The following is a 19185-nucleotide window of genomic DNA, read 5'->3' on the forward strand; positions in this document are numbered from 1 at the left end:
TAAGTCTGGGAGCAGGATCTTTCCCAACAACATCTGAGGCACGAGAGTGAGCATTGGCCTTAACATTCTTCTCTGCAGGGTGGAAATGTATCAGAAAGTTGAAATGGGAGAAGAAGAGAGACAAACATGCCTGTCTTGGATTGAGACTGCGCCGTCTGAAGATACAGGAGGTTTTTGTGATCAGTATAGATCAGTGATGGCAAACGTTTTAGGCGCTAAGTGCCCAAACAACCAAAACCAACATAATTTTTTGCAAAGTGCTGATGCGACAATTTAAGCAGTAACTTATTACTCCCTGCTCTGTCACATGTTTAAATTGTATAGGCACCCGAGGACACCAATACAGTAGAAGTTAGTAGTAGAAGTTTGGATTATCATTGTAGCTTCCTTCTAGGGTCCTGGGCTGCCTGGGACTGCAAGAGGCCTTGAGTCCATTCTGGCAAACTCCGCGCTGGGGTGATGGTGCCATACGTTCGCCACCACTGGTATAGATACTGACTGGATGATGAGCACCCTCCAGAAGATAACGCCATTCTTTCAAAGCAAGTTTAATAGCCAGAAGCACCCAATCACCAATATAGTAGTTCCATTCTGCAGCTTAAAAGGTCTTGGAGAAGAGCCCACAGGTGAGAGTTTGGCCCTTGGGCCTCTTCTGGGTGAGAACATCTCCAGCACCAACGGATGAGGCGTTAACCTCTAGCTGAAACGGTTTCTCAGTGCCAGGCCGGGTGAGAACGTGAGCAGATGAAAAGGCAGATTTTAGCTTTGTGAAAGCGTCTTCAGCCACTGGTGGCCAGAGCTTAGGGTTGGCGTTCTTGGTCAGCGCCACAATGGGAGATACCAGGGAGGAGAAATGTGGGATAAACTGCCGGTAGTAATTGGTGAAGCGCAGGAATCTCTGGATAGCTTGTGGTCCTACTAGACCCGGCCACTGAAGTACTGCAGACAACTTGGCAGGATCCATCTGTAGTCCCTTGTCCGATAATATATCCAAGGAATGGGAGACATTTCTGATGGAATTGGCACTTCTCAAGTTTGGCATATATGCAATTGGCCCTGAGGCGCCTGAGAACTTGCCGTACGCGGGCCCGATGAGACTCAATGTCCACAGAGAACACCAGGATATCGTCTAGATAGACCATGACACAGGTATAAAGTAAGTCCTTGAATATGTTGTTGACAAACTCTTGGAACGCTGCTGGTGCATTACAGAGTCCAAAAGGCATAATAAGGTTATCGAAGTGCCCATCTTGAGTATTGAAGGCGGTTTTCCATTTATCACCTTCACATTTATCACCTTCACATATGCAGATGAGGTTATATGCCCCCCGCAGGTCCAACTTGGTAAAAACCTTTGCACCACGTAAACGATCAAACAGTTCCGTGATCGGGGTAGTGGGTAGTTGTTTTTCACTATGACCTTATTAAGACCGCGGTAGTCGATGCACGGACGGAGAGAACCATCCTTCTTGGCCACAAAGAAGAATCCCGCACTAGCAGGGGATGAAGACTTGCGTATGAAGCCCTTTTGCAGGTTCTACTTTATGTAGGCCGACATGGCTGCGGTTTCAGGAACATATAGGTGGTACACTCGACCCCGTGCAGGAGATGCGCCTGGCATCAAGTCTATTGGACAGTCATGGTGTCAATGTGGCAGCAGAGTCTCTGCTTGCTTCTCTGAAAAAACGTCAGCATAGTCCGCATAAGAAGCAGGGAGACCTACCAGAGGCGTGGAGGACTTGGAAAGTGAAACGGCGGAGATGGGACAAGACAGTTCCAGACAACATGCCTGGCATTCCGGTCTCCAGCGGAGAACCTCACCCGTCTTCCAGTCGAGCACCAGTTTGTGGTGCTGCAACCATGGAAGGCCAAGCAGAACTGAAGATGTGCACTGGGTTAGCACATAAAAGGAAAGTCTCTCCTAGTGCAAGACCTCCACTTGTAGGCATAGGGGTTTGGTGCGGTACCGGATCGGATCTTGGAGGATCTGCCCACTGACTGACGAGATAACCAGCGGCTTCTCGAGACAGACAACAGGAAGATGGTGCTGAGAGACCAAGGCAGCATCCACAAAGTTTCTTGCCGAACCGGAATCCAGGAAGGCAGAGGCTGGAAACAGATTTCCCATCTCGGAGCTAAGTAGGACAGGTATGTTCAGACGTGGAGAAGCTTTGTTCTTACCTAGGGGCGCTTCTCCCAAGAACCCTAGCTGCGTGTGTTTCCCGGACAATGAGGACGGAGTGGACAAGTCTGAAGGAAATGTTCCGGGCTGGCACAGTAGGGACAGAGATACTACTAAAGTCGCCTGGATCATTCCTGGGAAGACAGTTGAGCTCTGTCCACCTGCATAAGGTACGGCCGGAGGCAGGAGCGGCCTTTGGAAAGCAGGAGCCAAGCAAGGTAAACGTTGTGGACAGACTTGGGGTTGCTCGTGACATAACTCTTCGGCACGCTCCATAAACCGCACCTCAATCCAAGTGGCTAAGATGATAAGACCACTCAGGGTATACAGCAGATCACGAGCGGCCAACGCATCATTAACTTGAGAGGAGAGTCCCTTTTTGAATGTCGGGGACAGGACTGCATCGTTCCAGGAAAGTTCAGAGGCCAGGGTACGAAACTGGACAGCATATTCTCCCATGGACTTGTTCCCCAGGCATAGATTCAGCAGCGCAGCCTCAGCAGAGGAGGCCAGTGCAGGTTCTTCGAACATGGACTGGAATTCTACCAGCAATGCCATGTGAGTAGCCGTGACCAGATCATCTCTGTCCCAAAGAAGGCCAGGGCTTCCCGTGACAAATTGAAACGGCATGAGTTCAATGTACAGGGAGCACTGGGTAATAAAGCCCCTGCACAGCTTGGGGTCCCCATCATACTTATTGGGCATAGACAGTCTTAGCCTAGGTTCTGCAGTAGGCAGGCTAACCGGAGCAGCAGGAGGATCCGCAGGAGGAGCCACAGGAACTTGACACTGTGGCTGGCTTGCCAACAATTGCTGCAACATGGCGGTGACTTGTCCTAACTGTTCACCTTGCATGGCAATCTGCCAGGACTGCTGAACCACGATGTTGGAAAGATCGGACCGAAAGGGTAGCGGAACCTCGGCAGGATCCATGGCTGGATCTTACTGTCAGGATCAGTGGTAGTGGATCCTCTGTACCACCGCGATAATGAAGTAAGCCAACACCTGGGACCGGCGTCTAAGAGGTACTCGGTTTTCACTCAAGCCTGCCGCAAAGCAGGTTGGACTTGTTGTGCTGTGGTACCACCAGGTCGTTCCAACTTTGCAGTGGCGGCCAAGGTGAAGTACAAAATCGTCAGGCAAACTCGTGGTTGGAGACTGACAGGAGGTCAAGACAGGCAGCACAGGAGCAGATTCAGGAATGTAGCAATAGGTCAAGGCAGGCAGCGGAGGAGCAAAGTCAGGAACAGAACCAGGGTTACAACGGGAAATCACAATATCAGCACAGACCATGGAACACAACTTTCTCTAGGGCACAAGGCACAGAGATCTGGCAGGGTGTGCAGGGAGAGGCAGATTTATATAGAATTCAGGGAAAATGGCTAGCACCAATCAACAGTGCGCTGGCCCTTTAAATTTTCTGAAGCCAGCATGCACGCCCTAGGAGACGGGTACACGCGTGCACGGCCCAAGGTCCGGAATCAGGTGCGGGAAGCGGTAAGAAGCGCGAGCGCCGGCTCACACAGAGGGGCACGGGTGAGCCCGCGACCCATATCTGCACCTGTGACACCCAGCAGTAAATCTGATTGTAGATGCTCCGTTAAGTTGTGGTAAAGTGGGAAATAGGTGCAGCCCCTGACCTTCACAGAAGGCATGATTTTTTCACACCAGGAAACCTACAAAATGACTTAAAAATACACCAGCCCCAAGAATACAATGACTAAATGTGGAGCCCTATATAGTTTGGGGCACTATAAATGGGGTCATATTATAAATGGTGCTACCGGGCATAAATCAGGGGACTACAGAAAGGCATTATGAGGGGGATTTATAAAAAAAGGAGGGAAGTATAAGTGGAGGCCAACAGAAAAGAGGGCATTATAAGTTGGGGGGCATTATAAGTGCTGAAAGGAAGACGCAACTTGTATTCTTCTTCCGGAATCCCAAAAGTTAGAAGGTATGTTTGTACCTGCCCCACTCTGTGATGGGTTTTGCTGTGGTCAGATGTTCATTTGTCATGAAGAACATGTCATTATATGCTGCAGAAATTTAGTTAGATGGATAAGATGTGTTCTAAACTTTTCTACTATGCTGCTGCTGTAGATCTGAGTGGGTTAGTCGCTGGTAACTTTGCAGTGATTGATGACATAGATTGCTGTCACATTTCCCATAGCTATAAATGGGAGCCATGGTCGTGCTGCGCCTTGATCTACTCCTGGCTCCATTGTTTGTGTTAATGACCTGTGTAACAGCTGACATGTGCCTGCTGCCCTTTAACTTTCACTAAACACATCTGGGCAGTCTGAACCAGCATAGAGTACATTGTATTCCACAACAAAAGTACACACCTGTTGAGAAACACAATCTACTGGACAACACCAGTTTGTACCTGATGATGGACATCATGACTTTTCTAAGAAATGATTCAAGACTCTATTTCAGGTTTTTTTTAATTGTTCAGCATATAAAAAATAAGACTACACTTTATTAAACATTCTTTTTTCTGTGTTTTTTTTTGTAGACTAAGAGATGATATAGATGGAAGAATTACAACAAGCTCAGACTTCACATGGTTTGTGTCACGGGTGCCCCCGCAATCCATGTCCACGGGTGCCCCCAGTCCTCACTTACCTCACCACGAGCCTTCTTCCCGTCAGACTGGGCCGTGCGCGCATTCCTGCTCTCTAGGGCGTGCGCGCCAACTCTCTAGGATTTAAAGGATTTAAAGGACCAACGTTCTGATGATTGGTGCTGGTCACTTCCAGTTTGCTATATAATCTGGCGGCTCCCATCATTCCCCGCTGGATCTTTAGCCATTCCTTGGGAAGTGAAAGCCCTCCTGTGTTCCTGCATTTCCAGTATTTCTCTGTGTTCCTGTGTTTCCAGTGTTCCTGTTCCTGTGTTCCTGTTCCAGCATTCCTCCTCCCGTGTTCCAGGGTTCCTTACAGCGCTGTACTCCCTCTGTCATCCTCGGCATGGACTGTATTCTGCATTACTACCTTGGCTGCCACCGTGGGCTAGTCGCACCTGTGGAACGACCTGGTGGCACCCCACCGCAGCAAGACCTTCTCGCTTTACAGGATGCAGAAACACAGGAGCAGGATCACGGGAACACAGGAACAAGAACACAGGAGCAGGATCACAGAAACAAAGGAGCGGGAACTGGAACACAGGGGGCTTTCACTTCACTGGGAATGGCTTGAAGATTAAATAGAAGACCCGGAAGTGGCCAGCGCCAATCACCCATGTAGTGGCCCTTTAAATCTTCGAGTGCCGGCGTGGCGCCCTATGGAGCAGGAACGCGTGCGGGGCCTAGGCTGGACGGCGGTGGGAGCGTGGAGAGGTAAGTTAGGAGAGGGAGCCAGGGGAGCACCACGGAGAGGGGGGCAGGGCACCCGTGGCAGTGATCAAATGTGAATATATATTTAGTTTCTTTGATTTTTTTTTTTTTTAATTGACTAAAGCCCACATGCTCATCATCCAGACATTTCAAAAATTATGAAAATGAAGGTTAGAGGAACCTGCCACTGGATCTACCTTAATAGGTAGATCTGTGGAGATAGGTTTCCTTTAACACCTTTTCAGGAACATCTCTGGAGCAAGGGGATCAAAGTCTGAAAACTTTATGTGCCTCTTTCCTTCCAGAAAACACACAAAAGGAAATAATATTGGTCCCATAACTTGGACATAATTCATGATTTTGAGTCCTCCTTTACAGTAGAGGTTAAATGGCATTTTTGTACATTCATAACCTGAGTTTCAAGATCCTAGCTTGGTAGGAACCCAGTCCAATCCCGGAACACCCCTAATTTTAAGCTTTACCACCCAAAGTTTGGTATGGAGTTAAGTTGGGAGCAATGGCACAGCTGTGTCATCTTCCAATCAAAAGTTATGGGGTTTTAATAAAAATCAGATGCAGAAAGTATCATCCTGGAAGGAGGGGGTAAGATGGACCTCCCCCTCTCAGTGATGTCACGGTCAGGGAATGGGGGCAAAAACCCACTGGATTTAAATTTGTGAATCCAGGGGAAGCCTATGTCAGTCCTTTGAGAAATTCATTGCACATGGATAGGCTGCCCGAAACGTCTGATGAACCCCAACAGTGCGCATAACTGAAGCCATTCCTGTAGTAAGGTTATTCGTTTTTATTCCCTTTTTATTTTAGTAACTGTTTGTATGTATTGTATATTTTTTTTAAAGTTTTTGTTTTTATGAGTGTACAGTACCTTCAAGTATATTAAAGAGTTAACCTTACAAAGCTTGTAGCCTTAGAGAATCTAAATTTTTTAAGGGATTTATGTTACCAGGTCCTATATCTATATGTGATTTTTAGTGATTGCATGTACTGTGTGAATTACCACTGTGCATTGTCTGCATGGATTAGGTGCCTACAACCTTCTTAGTATAAGTATTTCATGGGTAATACCAGCTTTTTGTGTGGGTGCTGAGTAGATTTAGCTTAAAGACGTAATTTTGCATAATTTTGCTTAAGGGCTCCCTAGTGTAAGTGTACTCAGTGATTGGGCTCGAAAGTGAGGGTTCATCACAGTCTTTATTTGAGGGGGGATTTTTTTATTACGGCTTGTACAAGTCGCACAAGGGTACAAGTCGTGATTTAGTCAGATTTCCCAGTGCAGATTCGGGAATTAAGACTACTCTGCCCTCTACGCTGATTGGACAGTGAGTGGGCAGTGCAGGGCCATGCAGTGGGCCGGTGCCGGGAGTTCCTGCTCCTTCCTACGCACTGACTATAACTTCAGCTGTTCACCTGGGTAAGACATGGCGTAGAAATGCCCCGCCATTGCAGTGCGTCGCAGCTGCCCACCTGATTCATCCGGAGAACGGTGAACGCCGGTAGGCGAGAGCACCATCATACGGTGGCGCATTTAGCGCCAGTGTATGATAGATGTGCCCCATAATTTACGAGTAATCAGACTTTAAGTATCAATACAGAAATTTACCCATAGGAAGGCTGCAAACTTCATGGCTTCTATAAGAATCATGGGTGTCTCAGTGCAGTACTGTGAATTCATTAAATTCATCTACATTCTGTGGCCAAAAATGGAGCAACAAGAGAAAAGATGTATTATCTCATTGGTGAATTTATCACTTTCCAGTTTGCGGGACTGAGGCAAATCAGCTTCATGTGCAGAACCCAGAGAAAGTGCATCAAGGAAGAGGATCTCAGAGCCAGAGCATGGGTCAGTGCCCTCTAACATCTCATCCGAATCACAATATGACGTGACCAAATGTCAGCTAGATCCACAATTTCTGCTCTCTCCTTATTCCAGTCTCTTTGCTCTGCTTGTCTACAGTGCTCAATGTAATCACAGATTCTGACATTCAGCCTGTCAGCAAGGCACAGTAGAAATGTTTCCAAAAGAAATATCAACAAATCATTATCTAACCTAAGAGATGTGTTTATCATCTTGTGATTATGAACATATAATGCTATATCAAACTCCTATTTTCTTGTGTGTATTTAATATGACTACATATGCTATATGTGACAATTCTGGATTGGATAGATGTATCAATTGGACGGTTAGTTTTAAATACACTATAAATAGACTATTCTATCTCTGTGAGGACACTGTTTGGTTTGATTCTCTCACAGTGAGACCCGTGAGGAGCCGTCATACCCTAACGGCAAAAGGCATAGGGTTAGTGGGTCTGTATGTTATATATTTTTTTTCTCACAATGTTTATATGAATAGTGTATTTGTGTAGTGTTTGTGGAGTAAATAGGTTGAGAGGCCTTAAAGTATATACCAGGACACTGCCCAATATATCTTGTTATTTCTAAGATTAGACAATGCGGCTTACTTACTAAGGGTAGCGGATCGCACTTTCGTCGGAATGTTCACGGTTTTTAACAGGTGTCTGCGCTGGGATTGTGTCGCACGAAATCGAATTGTGGCGCAGCGGCACTGGCTTCCATGCCACTGAAATCGGGGGGAGTGCCATCAGACGATCCGACGGATTCGGACAGGATTTAACTTTCAAATTGTGTCGCAAGACAATGCACTTACATGCACCAGGAAGAAGAAGGTGAACTCCGGCGGACCTGAGCGGGGGAGCGACACATGCAGGATATCGGGCGCACGATCTTAGTGAATCGCACAGTGCATGATGTCGGACACTCCGTAGTTCATGAACTCCAGCGGCCGGGTAAGTAAATGTGCCCCAATGCGTCTCTCTTTTTAAAGGGATTTAATAAGAGCTATCTTTTAGATGTTTCTATTTCATCTGTGATTTATAGAGCTCAGTGGCCAGCCTGTGGCTTTCGGAAAGCCGCTCCTTATACTTTTTGTGTTCAAGGTTAAATGATACTTTCTCCTTATTTGGGTTCAAATCTGAGCATGAACATCTCTGAATGAGGATCATAAATATATAACAATAACTGTGACATAGAACAACGAGCACTGGAAAAAAACTCAGAGTGATGTCACTGTATTGTTAGTCTAAGCACTGATGCTGTATTGATGTCACCAACCAGGAATCAGAAATCAGTAACACTATAATACATGAAATATAAATACAGAGCAAAGCCTAAAGTGATGTTACACTACAGTACAATAAATAGTGAGATACATAGAATAATGGATTTCTTTATGTTGCACAGGATTTGGGGCCAGGAGACCACTGATGGGTCGCATTTACTAACCCCAACTCTTTGCACTCAAAAATAGGTGCCTCTTTACTAGTTGGAATGTATGAGCAATCAATGCTATTGTATTAGGATCTTTATTGTTAAATGGGCAGGACCACCATCTGACAGTGGGATAGATCTGCATGGGGTGGTTGAGTCGCTTTATGCTGAGTATCAGTATGAAGTGGTCGGGAGGGCCAGCCCGAACCAGCAAGTGGCTCATACCTGATTATAAATCTGTGTGCCTCTGGTGCATACAAGTGAATGGGAGTTTCCAAAACAGCAGAACAAGGAATTTAGCTGTTTCATCTATTTAGGACATATCCAGGGGACTTGCAGGTATCTCTTACACCTATTGGAGTGAGCACTGTTCTCAGCAATTTTCACAGCCAATCCCAGCCATTGTCGATGAGATTGGGAGATACCCAAGTGTTGTGCTCAGTTTTTTCCGATACACCCAGGGCACTGAATGGAGCAGCAGCAGGACTGACACTCAACCTGCAGCTTTACCAATTAGTGAGAATGGGACCCCCTACCCTGTGACTAGGAAATACCACTCAAACTTTAAACAACACTTTTTAACTATGAACAAGACAAACCCTACCTTATTAGATACTGATCCATTTGCCAAAGGGAAAAATGAGAAGTATTCTGCAAATCTAGAGTCTCCCAGGATTCCGCACAGCTCCTCATCCACCTCCAAAGCTTGTCCTTCCTAAGAAAATATAAAATACCAGAGCATGAAAAATAAAGTTACCATTATCTATAACATGATTGAAAGTCAATGGTCATCAGACAAATACCTTGAATGAGAAATTTGCATCAAACGCTAGTTCATTTTCATAACCTGTGACACCCCCTTTATAAATGGCCAGACACTTCTCCTTTTTAGCATCTTTTGGGAGTTTGAACAGTCGGTATGTAGCAGAGACAAGTTTGTAGTCACCTGGAATAAGCAGATTGTCAGATGATCTGCAAGTTTCAGCAATACTGTGATATAGGGGCACATTTATTAAGGGTCCGCGGTCCGCACTAACGTCGGAATATCCAACGATTTCCCATGTGCGCCGCATCTAGAAGGGTTTTTTGGCACACGCAAACGGATTGTGTCGCAATTGTGCCGGCTTTCACAATGCAGGATCGTCGCACAGTCCGGATCAGGGATAGCGTGCAGGACGGGTAAGTAAACGTGCCCCATTGTGTGTACTGTTACAGCTACACCTAGTGGGCAATAGATGGTATTACAGTACTATAGCTAGAAACCGCCTATTCTGTTCATTCCCCTGCTTGGTGATAGACTTCAGAGATGAACAAATAACTCAATGGGGCACATTTACTTACCTGTCCGAGGCGCGATCCCCAAGGTGCGTTCCCCAAAGATAATGCATTGTGCCGCGATCCACGTAGATCCTGCGCCCAATATCCTGTCACTCCTTGCTCAGTTCTGCCGGAGTTCAACTTCTTCTTCCCGGTGTATGTAAGTGCATTGTCTTGCGACACATATTTAAATGGTAAATCCCGTGCTTAGTCCGAATCTGTTGGATCGTCTGACGCCCTAACCCCCCCCCCGATTTGGGTCGCGTTAAAGCAACACAATCCGATCGCGTGCAACACAATCCCCAGCGCAATCCCCAAAAAGTCGGGAAACGAAACGAAAATGTGGCCACGAGACCCTTAGTAAATAAGCCCCAATATTTTGTATAAGGGGTAGCTTGAAATTAAAGAGAGGATCCGTCATGTAGACAATTCCAAAGATGTTGCTATACAAAAAATGTTTCTGGCCAACACGCATTCTGTCGCGATCCTCGAGGTGTGTTGTCCGACGAGGATTCGGATCTTCTGTGATTCATAAGCTTGTGCGCCCGATTTCCTTCATCCGTCGCTTCACCGCTGAGGTCCGCCGGAGTTCACCTTCTTCTTCCCGATGCATGCGAGTGCTGATTTTGTGACACAATTTGTGTTTTAAATTCTGTGGTTTGTCAGAATCAGTCGGGTTGTACGACAGCCACGTCCCCCGATTTGTGTCGCATGAAAGCCAGTGCCGATGCGCCACAATCCGATCATGTGCGTCAAGAACCCGGGGAAAATCAGTGCAAAAAGGAAAAATTCGGGAAACCCAATAGAATCGCGGTCCGGGGACCCTTAGTAGATGTGCCCCAATGACTCTTTTTTGTGCTGTGTCGCTTCCTACTTTTCCCCAATATTTACAATACCTTGATGATTAAAATGAATCTGCTCTTTCTAGCCTTAGGAGTCAAGTTATACCTAATCTTAAATTGTTTAACTTATCCTGCTATATACTATGCTTCCTACAAATAGAACACTATGTACAATCTTCCCAGCTCTTCCTGTTCTATAACATGCTGCCTGGAGATAGAACACTAAGTACATTCTGTTCAGCTCTTCCTGCTCTATAACATGCTGCCTGCAGATAGGACACTGGGGCTTATTTACTAAGGGTCTGCGGATCGGGATTTGCGCCACTTTGACAGGTATTTAGAAGGGGATGTTGTCGCATGTGATCGGATTTTGGTGCAGCTGTGTTGGCTTTCATACAACAGAAATCGGGGGGTTGGCCATCGGACGATCATACTGATTCGGACTGAGCGCAGGATTTCAGATTAAAATTGTGTCGCAAGACTATGCACTTACATGCACCAAAGGAAGAAGAAGGTGAACTCTATCGGACCTGAGCAGGGAAGCGACGCATGCAGGAAATCGGGCAAACGATCTTAGTGAATCGAGGCACCGTGCATTGTCGGCTGAGAATGGACTTTCGAGTACTCCTCCGGACGGGTAAGTAAATGTACCTCACTATTTACAATCTGCTCAGCTCCTACAGCCTGATTTGTGTCGCATGAAAGCCGGTGCCGATGCGCCAAAATCCGATCGCGTGCGTCAAGAACCCCTTTTAAATCCATGTCCAGCGGCGCAAAACGGAAATCGTCAGGATGTCCGATGAAAGTGCTGTCCACGGGGCCCTTAGTAATTGAGCCCCTATGTATAATCTGCTCAGTTCCCCCTGCTCTGTGTCTGTGGACATGACACTATGTACAAACTCTTGCTTTTTATACTGCTACCAACAGGCTGGAGGTTCCCTTTTGGCAAATTAAATATTTTTTCTAATTCTCAGACACTTGCTTAATAGTGTTTCCATCAACTTACTGTCAAGGCAGTTTCTAGGTAATTTACTAAACAGGGCGATCCTTAAAACAGCCCCCTCCCCCCCAGATACATTGTAATATATAGATCACCTTTTAAATTTATTATAACAATTATAGCAAACAATGAAACAATTCCCCCGCCCTTTAACGCAAATATGTACAGTGTCTCTCAAATAATGATAGGTGCTTGCTATGAATTATTCTAAAAGAGCAAGATAAGATAATCCTTTATTAGTCCAGAGCGGGGAAATTCACAACAGAGAGAATACAGAGAGTACAGTACAAACAATGACAGAACAATAATATTAGGGGTAAATGAACAAAAAGAAAAAAGGTATAAAAAGAGAAGAAGAAGACGAGCAATGATTGGCAGTGTGATATTCAGTGTGTGGATGGGACCCGCAGTGACTGGTTAGGTGCTGAGCACAGGTTACTTCTGTTTGGGCCTAGTTTGTTGAACAGCCTGATGGGCAGCAGGGAGGAATGACTTCCGATATCGCTCCCTCTCACACTTGGGGTGAAGGTGCTCCCCAATGCTATGCATGAGATGGGAGCTATTCTCCAGAACAGATTTCACCTTACACAGTGTCCTCCTCTCATCCACCACCTGCACTGTGTCACGAGGACCCCCTGGACAGAGCTGTTTTCCTAATCAGTTTGTCCAGTCTGCACCTCTCCTTAGCTGAGATGCTGCTTCCCCAACAGACTATGCCAAAGAAGATGGCTGATGCCTCTACAGAGCTGAAGAAGAGCCCCCGCACTCATAATGCCCTAAGCCTCCTCAGCAGATATAGCCGGCTCTGACCCCTTCTGTGAAGAGAATTTATGTTCTCTGCCCACCCCAGTTTATTGTTGAGGAGGACACCAAAGTATTTATAGGACTTCACTGCCTCAATGTCTGTCCCCTGGATAACCACTGGTTGAGAAGGAAGACTGTGCCTACGGAAGTCCACCACCATTTCCTTGGTCTTCCCAGCATTAATCTTAAAGTGGTTTTGCTGTCACCAGTAGAGATGAGCGAGCACTAAAATGCTCTGGTACTCGTTATTCGAGACAAACTTTTCCCGATGCTCGAGTGCTCGTCTCGAATAACGAGCCCCATTGAAGTCAATGGGAGACTCGAGCATTTTTCAAGGGGACCAAGGCTTTGCACAGGGAAGCTTGGCCAAACACCTGGGAACCTCAGAAAAGGATGGAAACACCACGGAAATGGACAGGAAACAGCAGGGGCAGCATGCATGGATGCCACTGAGGCTGCTTAAATGCACCATTATGCCAAAATTATGGGCAACAGCATGGCCATGACAGAGTGACCGAATGAGGCTAGATAGCATCTAAAACATGCAATAATTGACCCTGACACTATAGGGGACGGCATGCAGAGGCAGATGCAGAGAGTGTCATGGCGACATACCCTAAATGGACTCAGGCTTCAAACCAATGGGTGGCAGAGAGGAACCAAAGGAGGTGAGCAAGAAGCGCTGAAATGATTTCCTATGTGAACAAAAGGTTGACGGTATATTTAGTCGATAACACAGCATGGTGGCAACATAGTGACCAAGTTCCATAACGTATCTGGTGAAACACCCCCTTTTGATAAGGGGACGACATGTGGAGGCAGCCATGGAGACGACTTCCATGATTAAGAGCGACAGTATGGGGCATTCATATTGCGCTGCTATGATTGCAACTTCAGGTCTCCAGCATGGCGGCGACAGATGGGCCGAGTTCCACTATGTGTCTGGTGAAACACCTGAAAATTCTACCTGACACAGCTCGTTTGATAAGGGGATCATGTGCTGCATATCCTCTTGTGCTCCTGCGTCTGGGGTATAGACAGTTGAAAGTTGCGCATGGAGACATTGGTGGACGCTGTGGAGGATCGTGGAGGCAAAATGGACAGGAAACAGCAGGGGCAGCATGCATGGATGCCTCTTAGGCTGCCTAATCTTGGGATGGAGCTGGCGGTCCACTGCCAGGCGAGCTTTCGCCTGTCCAAGCCCCTGTCTCTCGGCTCCTCCCCACCCAAAATGGGCCTGGGGGCCAGAAGCGTTTACTTTGAAAAAATTATAATTTTCAAAGCAGGCCAGGTCGTTTGAATATTTCACCTAGGAATAATGGAATAGCATAGTGGTTCTATTTTTAATTGTTTTTTCGGAAATGGTTCCATGATTAAGAGCGACAGTATGGGGCATCCATATTGCGCTGCTATGATTGCAACTTCAGGTCTCCAGCATGGCGGCGACAGATGGGCCGAGTTCCACTATGTATCTGGTGAAACACCTGAAAATTCTGCCTGACACAGCTCGTTTGATAAGGGGACGATGTATGGAGGCAGTGAACTAGTAGTAGATTAAAGGTGCTGCAGTTAAAACTATGTTAGTTGGATCTTGGGATGGAGCTGGCGCTCCGCTGCCAGGCGAGCTTTCGCCAATCCAAGCCCCTGTCTCTAGGCTACTCCCCAAACAGCACTTCTAAGAACCTTTTGTATAAGATCAAGTGTAGTAGTGTTCTTATAAGTTTGGGTTATGGCGGGTGAGGGGAATGTAAACAGATGCGCAAGAAGCGCTGAAATAATATCGGTAAATGATAAAAGTTTGCCAGTATATTTTGTGGATTACACAGCAGGGTGGCGACAAAGTTAACAAGTTTGATGTGGAAGCCATGAAAACAACCCAAAATTCTGCCTGACACAGTTCTGCCTGATGTGTGGAGGTACCAATGGAGACAACGTGTGGAGGCAGCTAAAAAGACGACGTGTGGAGGCTGCTATGGAGACAATTTAATTTGGATAGTGCCTATATGTGGCAGTCCAAAAAAGTTTTCAAACCAGAGGAGCAGGTAGGTGGTCCTCCAGAAAAATTAAATAGATTGAGTGCCTGTATGTGGCAGCCCAAAAAAGTTTTCAAACCAGAGGAGCAGGTAGGTGGTCCTCCAGAAAAATTTAATAAATTGAGTGCCTGTATGTGGCAGTCCAAAAAAGTTTTTAAACCAGAGGAGCAGGTAGGTGGTCCTCCAGAAAAATTTAATAGATTGAGTGCCTGTATGTGGCACTCCCAAAAATTGTTTAAAACAGAGGACCGGGTAGGTGGCCCTCCAGAAAAATTAAATACATAGAGTACTATAGCTAGAGCCAGTTGTCCCTGGCAAAAAATAGCAAGTTTCCTCTGCTTTAGTGTACAGTCTGCTTTAGGAGGAGAAGGAGGACAATGAGGAGGAGGAGTGCATACATTATTCAGGTTGAGCTTCTTTCACCTGGTGGAGAATGGAAATCCTGAGAAATCCAGGTTTTATTCATCTTGATAAGCGTCAGCCTGTCAGCGTTGTCAGTCGACAGGCGTGTACGCTTATCGGTGATGATGCCACCAGCTGCACTGAAAACCCGCTCGGACAACACGCTAGCGGCAGGGCAGGCAAGAACCTCTAAGGCATACAGCGCCAGTTCGTGCCACATGTCCAGCTTTGAAACCCAGTAGTTGTAGGGAGCTGTGTGATCATTTAGGACGATGGTATGGTCAGCTACGTACTCCCTCACCATCTTTCTGTAAAGATCAGCCCTACTCTGCCGAGACTGGGGACAGGTGACAGTGTCTTGCTGGGGTGACATAAAACTGGCAAAGGCCTTGTAAAGCGTACCCTTGCCAGTGCTGGACAAGCTGCCTGCTTGCCTTCTCTCCCTCGCTACTTGTCCCGCAGAAGTACGCCCAAGATTTTGCTTGTACCGTGGGTTCAGGAGAGTGAATACCCAGTAATCGGTGCTGGAATAAATTCTTTGAACGCGAGGGTCACGGGATAGGCAGCCTAGCATGAATCTGCCATATGCGCCAGAGTCCCAACGCGCAAGAATTCACTCCCCTCACTGGCCTGACTCTCCATTTCCTCCTCCTCCAACTCCTCTTCTTCTGCCCATACACGCTGAACAGTGAAGGACTGAACAATGGTCCCCTCTTCTGTCTCGCCAACATTCTCCTCCTCTTCCACCTCATCCTCCTCCACCTCCTCCGATATGCGCTGAGAAACAGACCTAAGGGTGCTTTGGCTATCAACAAGGGAATCTTCTTCCCCCGTCTCTTGTGACGAGCGCAAAGCTTCCGACTTCATGCTGACCAGAGAGGTTTTCAACAGGCCAAGCAGCGGGATGGTGAGGCTGATGATGGCGGCATTGCCACTGACCATCTGTATTGACTCCTCAAAGTTACTCAGCACCTGACAGATATCAGACATCCACGTCCACTCCTCATTGTAGACTTGAGGAAGCTGACTGACCTGACTACCAGTTCTGGTGGAAGTTGACATCTGGCAGTCTACAATCGCTCTGCGCTGCTGATAAACTCTGGAGAACATGGTTAATGTTGAATTCCACCTCGTGGGCACGTCGCACAAAAGTCGGTGAGCGGGCAGTAGGAGACAGCGCTGCGCTGCCCTGAGAGTGGCAGCATCTGTGCTGGACTTCCTGAAATGCGCACCTTCGTGAGCAAATCAGACAGATTGGGGTATGTCTTGAGGAAACGCTGAACTATGAGATTTAACACATGGGCCAGGCATGGCACATGTGTCAGTCTGCCGAGTTGCAGAGCCGCCACCAGGTTACGGCCGTTGTCACACACAACCATGCCTGGCTTCAGGTTCAGCGGTGCCAGCCACAGATCAGTCTGCACCGTGATGCCCTGTAATAGCTCTTGGGCGGTGTGCCTTTTATCGCCTAGGCTCAGCAGTTTGAGCACCGCCTGCTTTCGCTTAGCGATGGCACTGTGCCTAGAGCTACTGACTGATGGCGCTGTGCCTAGAGCTACTGACTGATGGCGCCATGCCCACAGATGGTAATTCGGAGGAGGAGGTGGAGGAGGGGTGGGAGGAGGAGGAGGCATAGTAGGCCTTTGAGACCTGGACCGAGGTAGGCCCCGCAATCCTCGGCGTCGGCAGTATATGAGCAGCCCCAGGGTCAGACTCGGTCCCAGCCTCCACCAAGTTAACCCAATGTGCCGTCAGCGATATATAGTGGCCCTGCCCGGCAGCACTCGTCCACGTGTCCGTGGTCAGGTGGACCGTGTCAGAAACGGCGTTGGTCAGGGCACGGATGATGTTCTCTGACACATGCTTGTGCAGGGCTGGGACGGCACATCGGGAAAAGTAGTGGCGGCTGGGGACCGAATACCGAAGGGCGGCCACCGCCATGAGGTTTCGAAAGGCCTCGGTCTCTACCAGCCTATAGGGCAGCATCCCCAGGCTAAGCAGTTTGGAGATATGGACGTTGAGGGCTTGGGCGTGTGGGTGGGTTGCACTATACTTCCTTTTGCGCTCCAGCGTCTGGGGTATGGAGAGCTGAATGCTGGTGGATGCTGTGGAGGATCGTGGAGGCGAAGATGGGGTTTTCGCACGGGAGGTGTTTGGGCCGGGGTCCTGGGCAGGGGGCTGACTAGCAGATGACACAGGGGAAGGAGCAGTGGTGTGCCCGGCCGGAGGTGAACGGGCTTGGTGCCGTTGAGTGGGGTGTTTAGCATTCATATGCCTGCGCATACTGGTGGTAGTTAAGCTGGTAGTGGTGGAACCCCTGCTGATCCTGGTTTGGCACAGGTTGCACAACATAGTCCGTCGGTCATCCGGTGTTTCTTTAAAGAACCTCCAGACTTCTGAAAATCTAGCCCTCGCCACGGGAGCTTGACTACGGGAAACATTTGGCGCTGATGCACCAGCTCTGGCCCTGCCTCTCCATCTGGCCCCACCACTGCCTCTTCCAATCTGTTCTGCTATAGGACTTTCCTCCGTCTCAGAAGCACTGTGTTCATCCGGCCTATCAACCCAGCTTGGGTCTGTCACCTCATTATCCTCTGATCCCTCAGTCTGATCCCCCCTCGGACTTCCTGCCCTGACAACAACTTCACCACTGTCTGACAACCGTGTCTCCTCATCGTCCGACACCTCTTTACACACTTCTTCTACTACGTCAATAATGTCATCATGACCCATAGACTGCGACCGGTGGAAAACCTGGGCATCGGAAAATAGCTCAGCAGCAACCGGACAAGTGGTTTGTGACTGTGGGAAGGGTCCAGAAAACAGTTCCTCAGAGTATGCCGGTTCAAATGCCAAATTTTGCTGGGAGGGGGCAGACTGGGGGGAAGGAGGCTGAGGTGGAGGAGTGCTGATTTCGGTGACATGGGTGGACTGCGTGGAAGACTGACTGGTGGACAAATGGCTAGAAGCATTGTCCGCAATCCACGACATCACCTCTTCGCACTGTTCTGGCCTCAACAGTGCTCTACCACGAGTCCCAGTAACTTGAGACATGATGAACCTAGGGAGTGTAGCTCTGCGGCGTTTCCCTTCTCCCTCATCAGCAGGTGGTGTCTCATCCCGCCCAGGACCACGGCCTCTGACCCCTGCAGTAGTTGGACGCCCACGTCCACGCCCTCGTCCTCTACCCCTAGCCCTTGGGTTAAACATTTTCCAAATTAAAGTGTAAACTTAAATTTTTTTTTTTTTTTTTAAACAAAACGATGCTATCCTATTGCTATGGCTAGTTTCTAACCTACACTAACAGCACACAACTGGATTTTGTGCTGTGCATGATGACTTTGAGTTATAAAAAGAAATAAACGTAAAAAAAAATAAATCAGCAGACTCTGCCTAATTCAAATCAAACCCCTAATAAATTGTCCCACTTCGGTGTTTGAGGTGGATATGTGTGTCACTAAGAGCTAAACACAACGGTCGCAAGTCTCCCTGCAAATTACTCACAATATGGTACTAGCTGCACTACTAATGGCAGCAAGCCCAGCCACAAGCAAACCAAAAAAAAGGAAAATATAACACTATTGTAGGCCTAAATAAGCCGTTGGGGTTCTCCTTTGGCTATTTTCTAGCCTACACTGAAAGCACACTGCTTTGCTTGAGGACTTTGAGTTATAAAAAGAAATAAACGTAAAAAAAAATAAATCAGCAGACTCTGCCTAATTCTAATCAAACCCCTAATAAATTGTCCCACTTCGGTGTTTAAGGTGGATATGTGTGTCACTAAGAGCTAAGAGTATATGGTACTAGCTGCACTACTAATGCCAGCAAGCCCAGCCACAGGCAAACCAAAAAAAAGTAAAATAAAACGTTATTGTAGCCCTAAGAAGGGCTGTTGGGTTATTGTAGACTCACCCCTGCCTAACACTATTCTAATAGAACAGCCTAACGCTTTC

At 47.5% G+C, this 19185-nt stretch overlaps 1 protein-coding gene across 1 annotated transcript in view; it reads right to left on the reverse strand.

The window, feature by feature from the left end:
• Window positions 1-19185, reverse strand: part of LOC140105564 (arsenite methyltransferase-like) — a 41496-nt gene that overhangs the window by 5951 nt on the left and 16360 nt on the right. Inside the window, exons 9-10 of the mRNA XM_072129531.1 lie at window positions 9638-9780; window positions 9439-9549 (exon numbers count right to left, since the gene is read on the reverse strand). Of these exons, the coding sequence (XP_071985632.1) occupies window positions 9439-9549; window positions 9638-9780 (254 nt within the window). The remainder of the gene's footprint in view (window positions 1-9438; window positions 9550-9637; window positions 9781-19185) is intronic.

This window comes from Engystomops pustulosus, chromosome 11 (genome assembly GCF_040894005.1).
Source record: "Engystomops pustulosus chromosome 11, aEngPut4.maternal, whole genome shotgun sequence".
Taxonomy (NCBI): domain Eukaryota; kingdom Metazoa; phylum Chordata; class Amphibia; order Anura; family Leptodactylidae; genus Engystomops; species Engystomops pustulosus.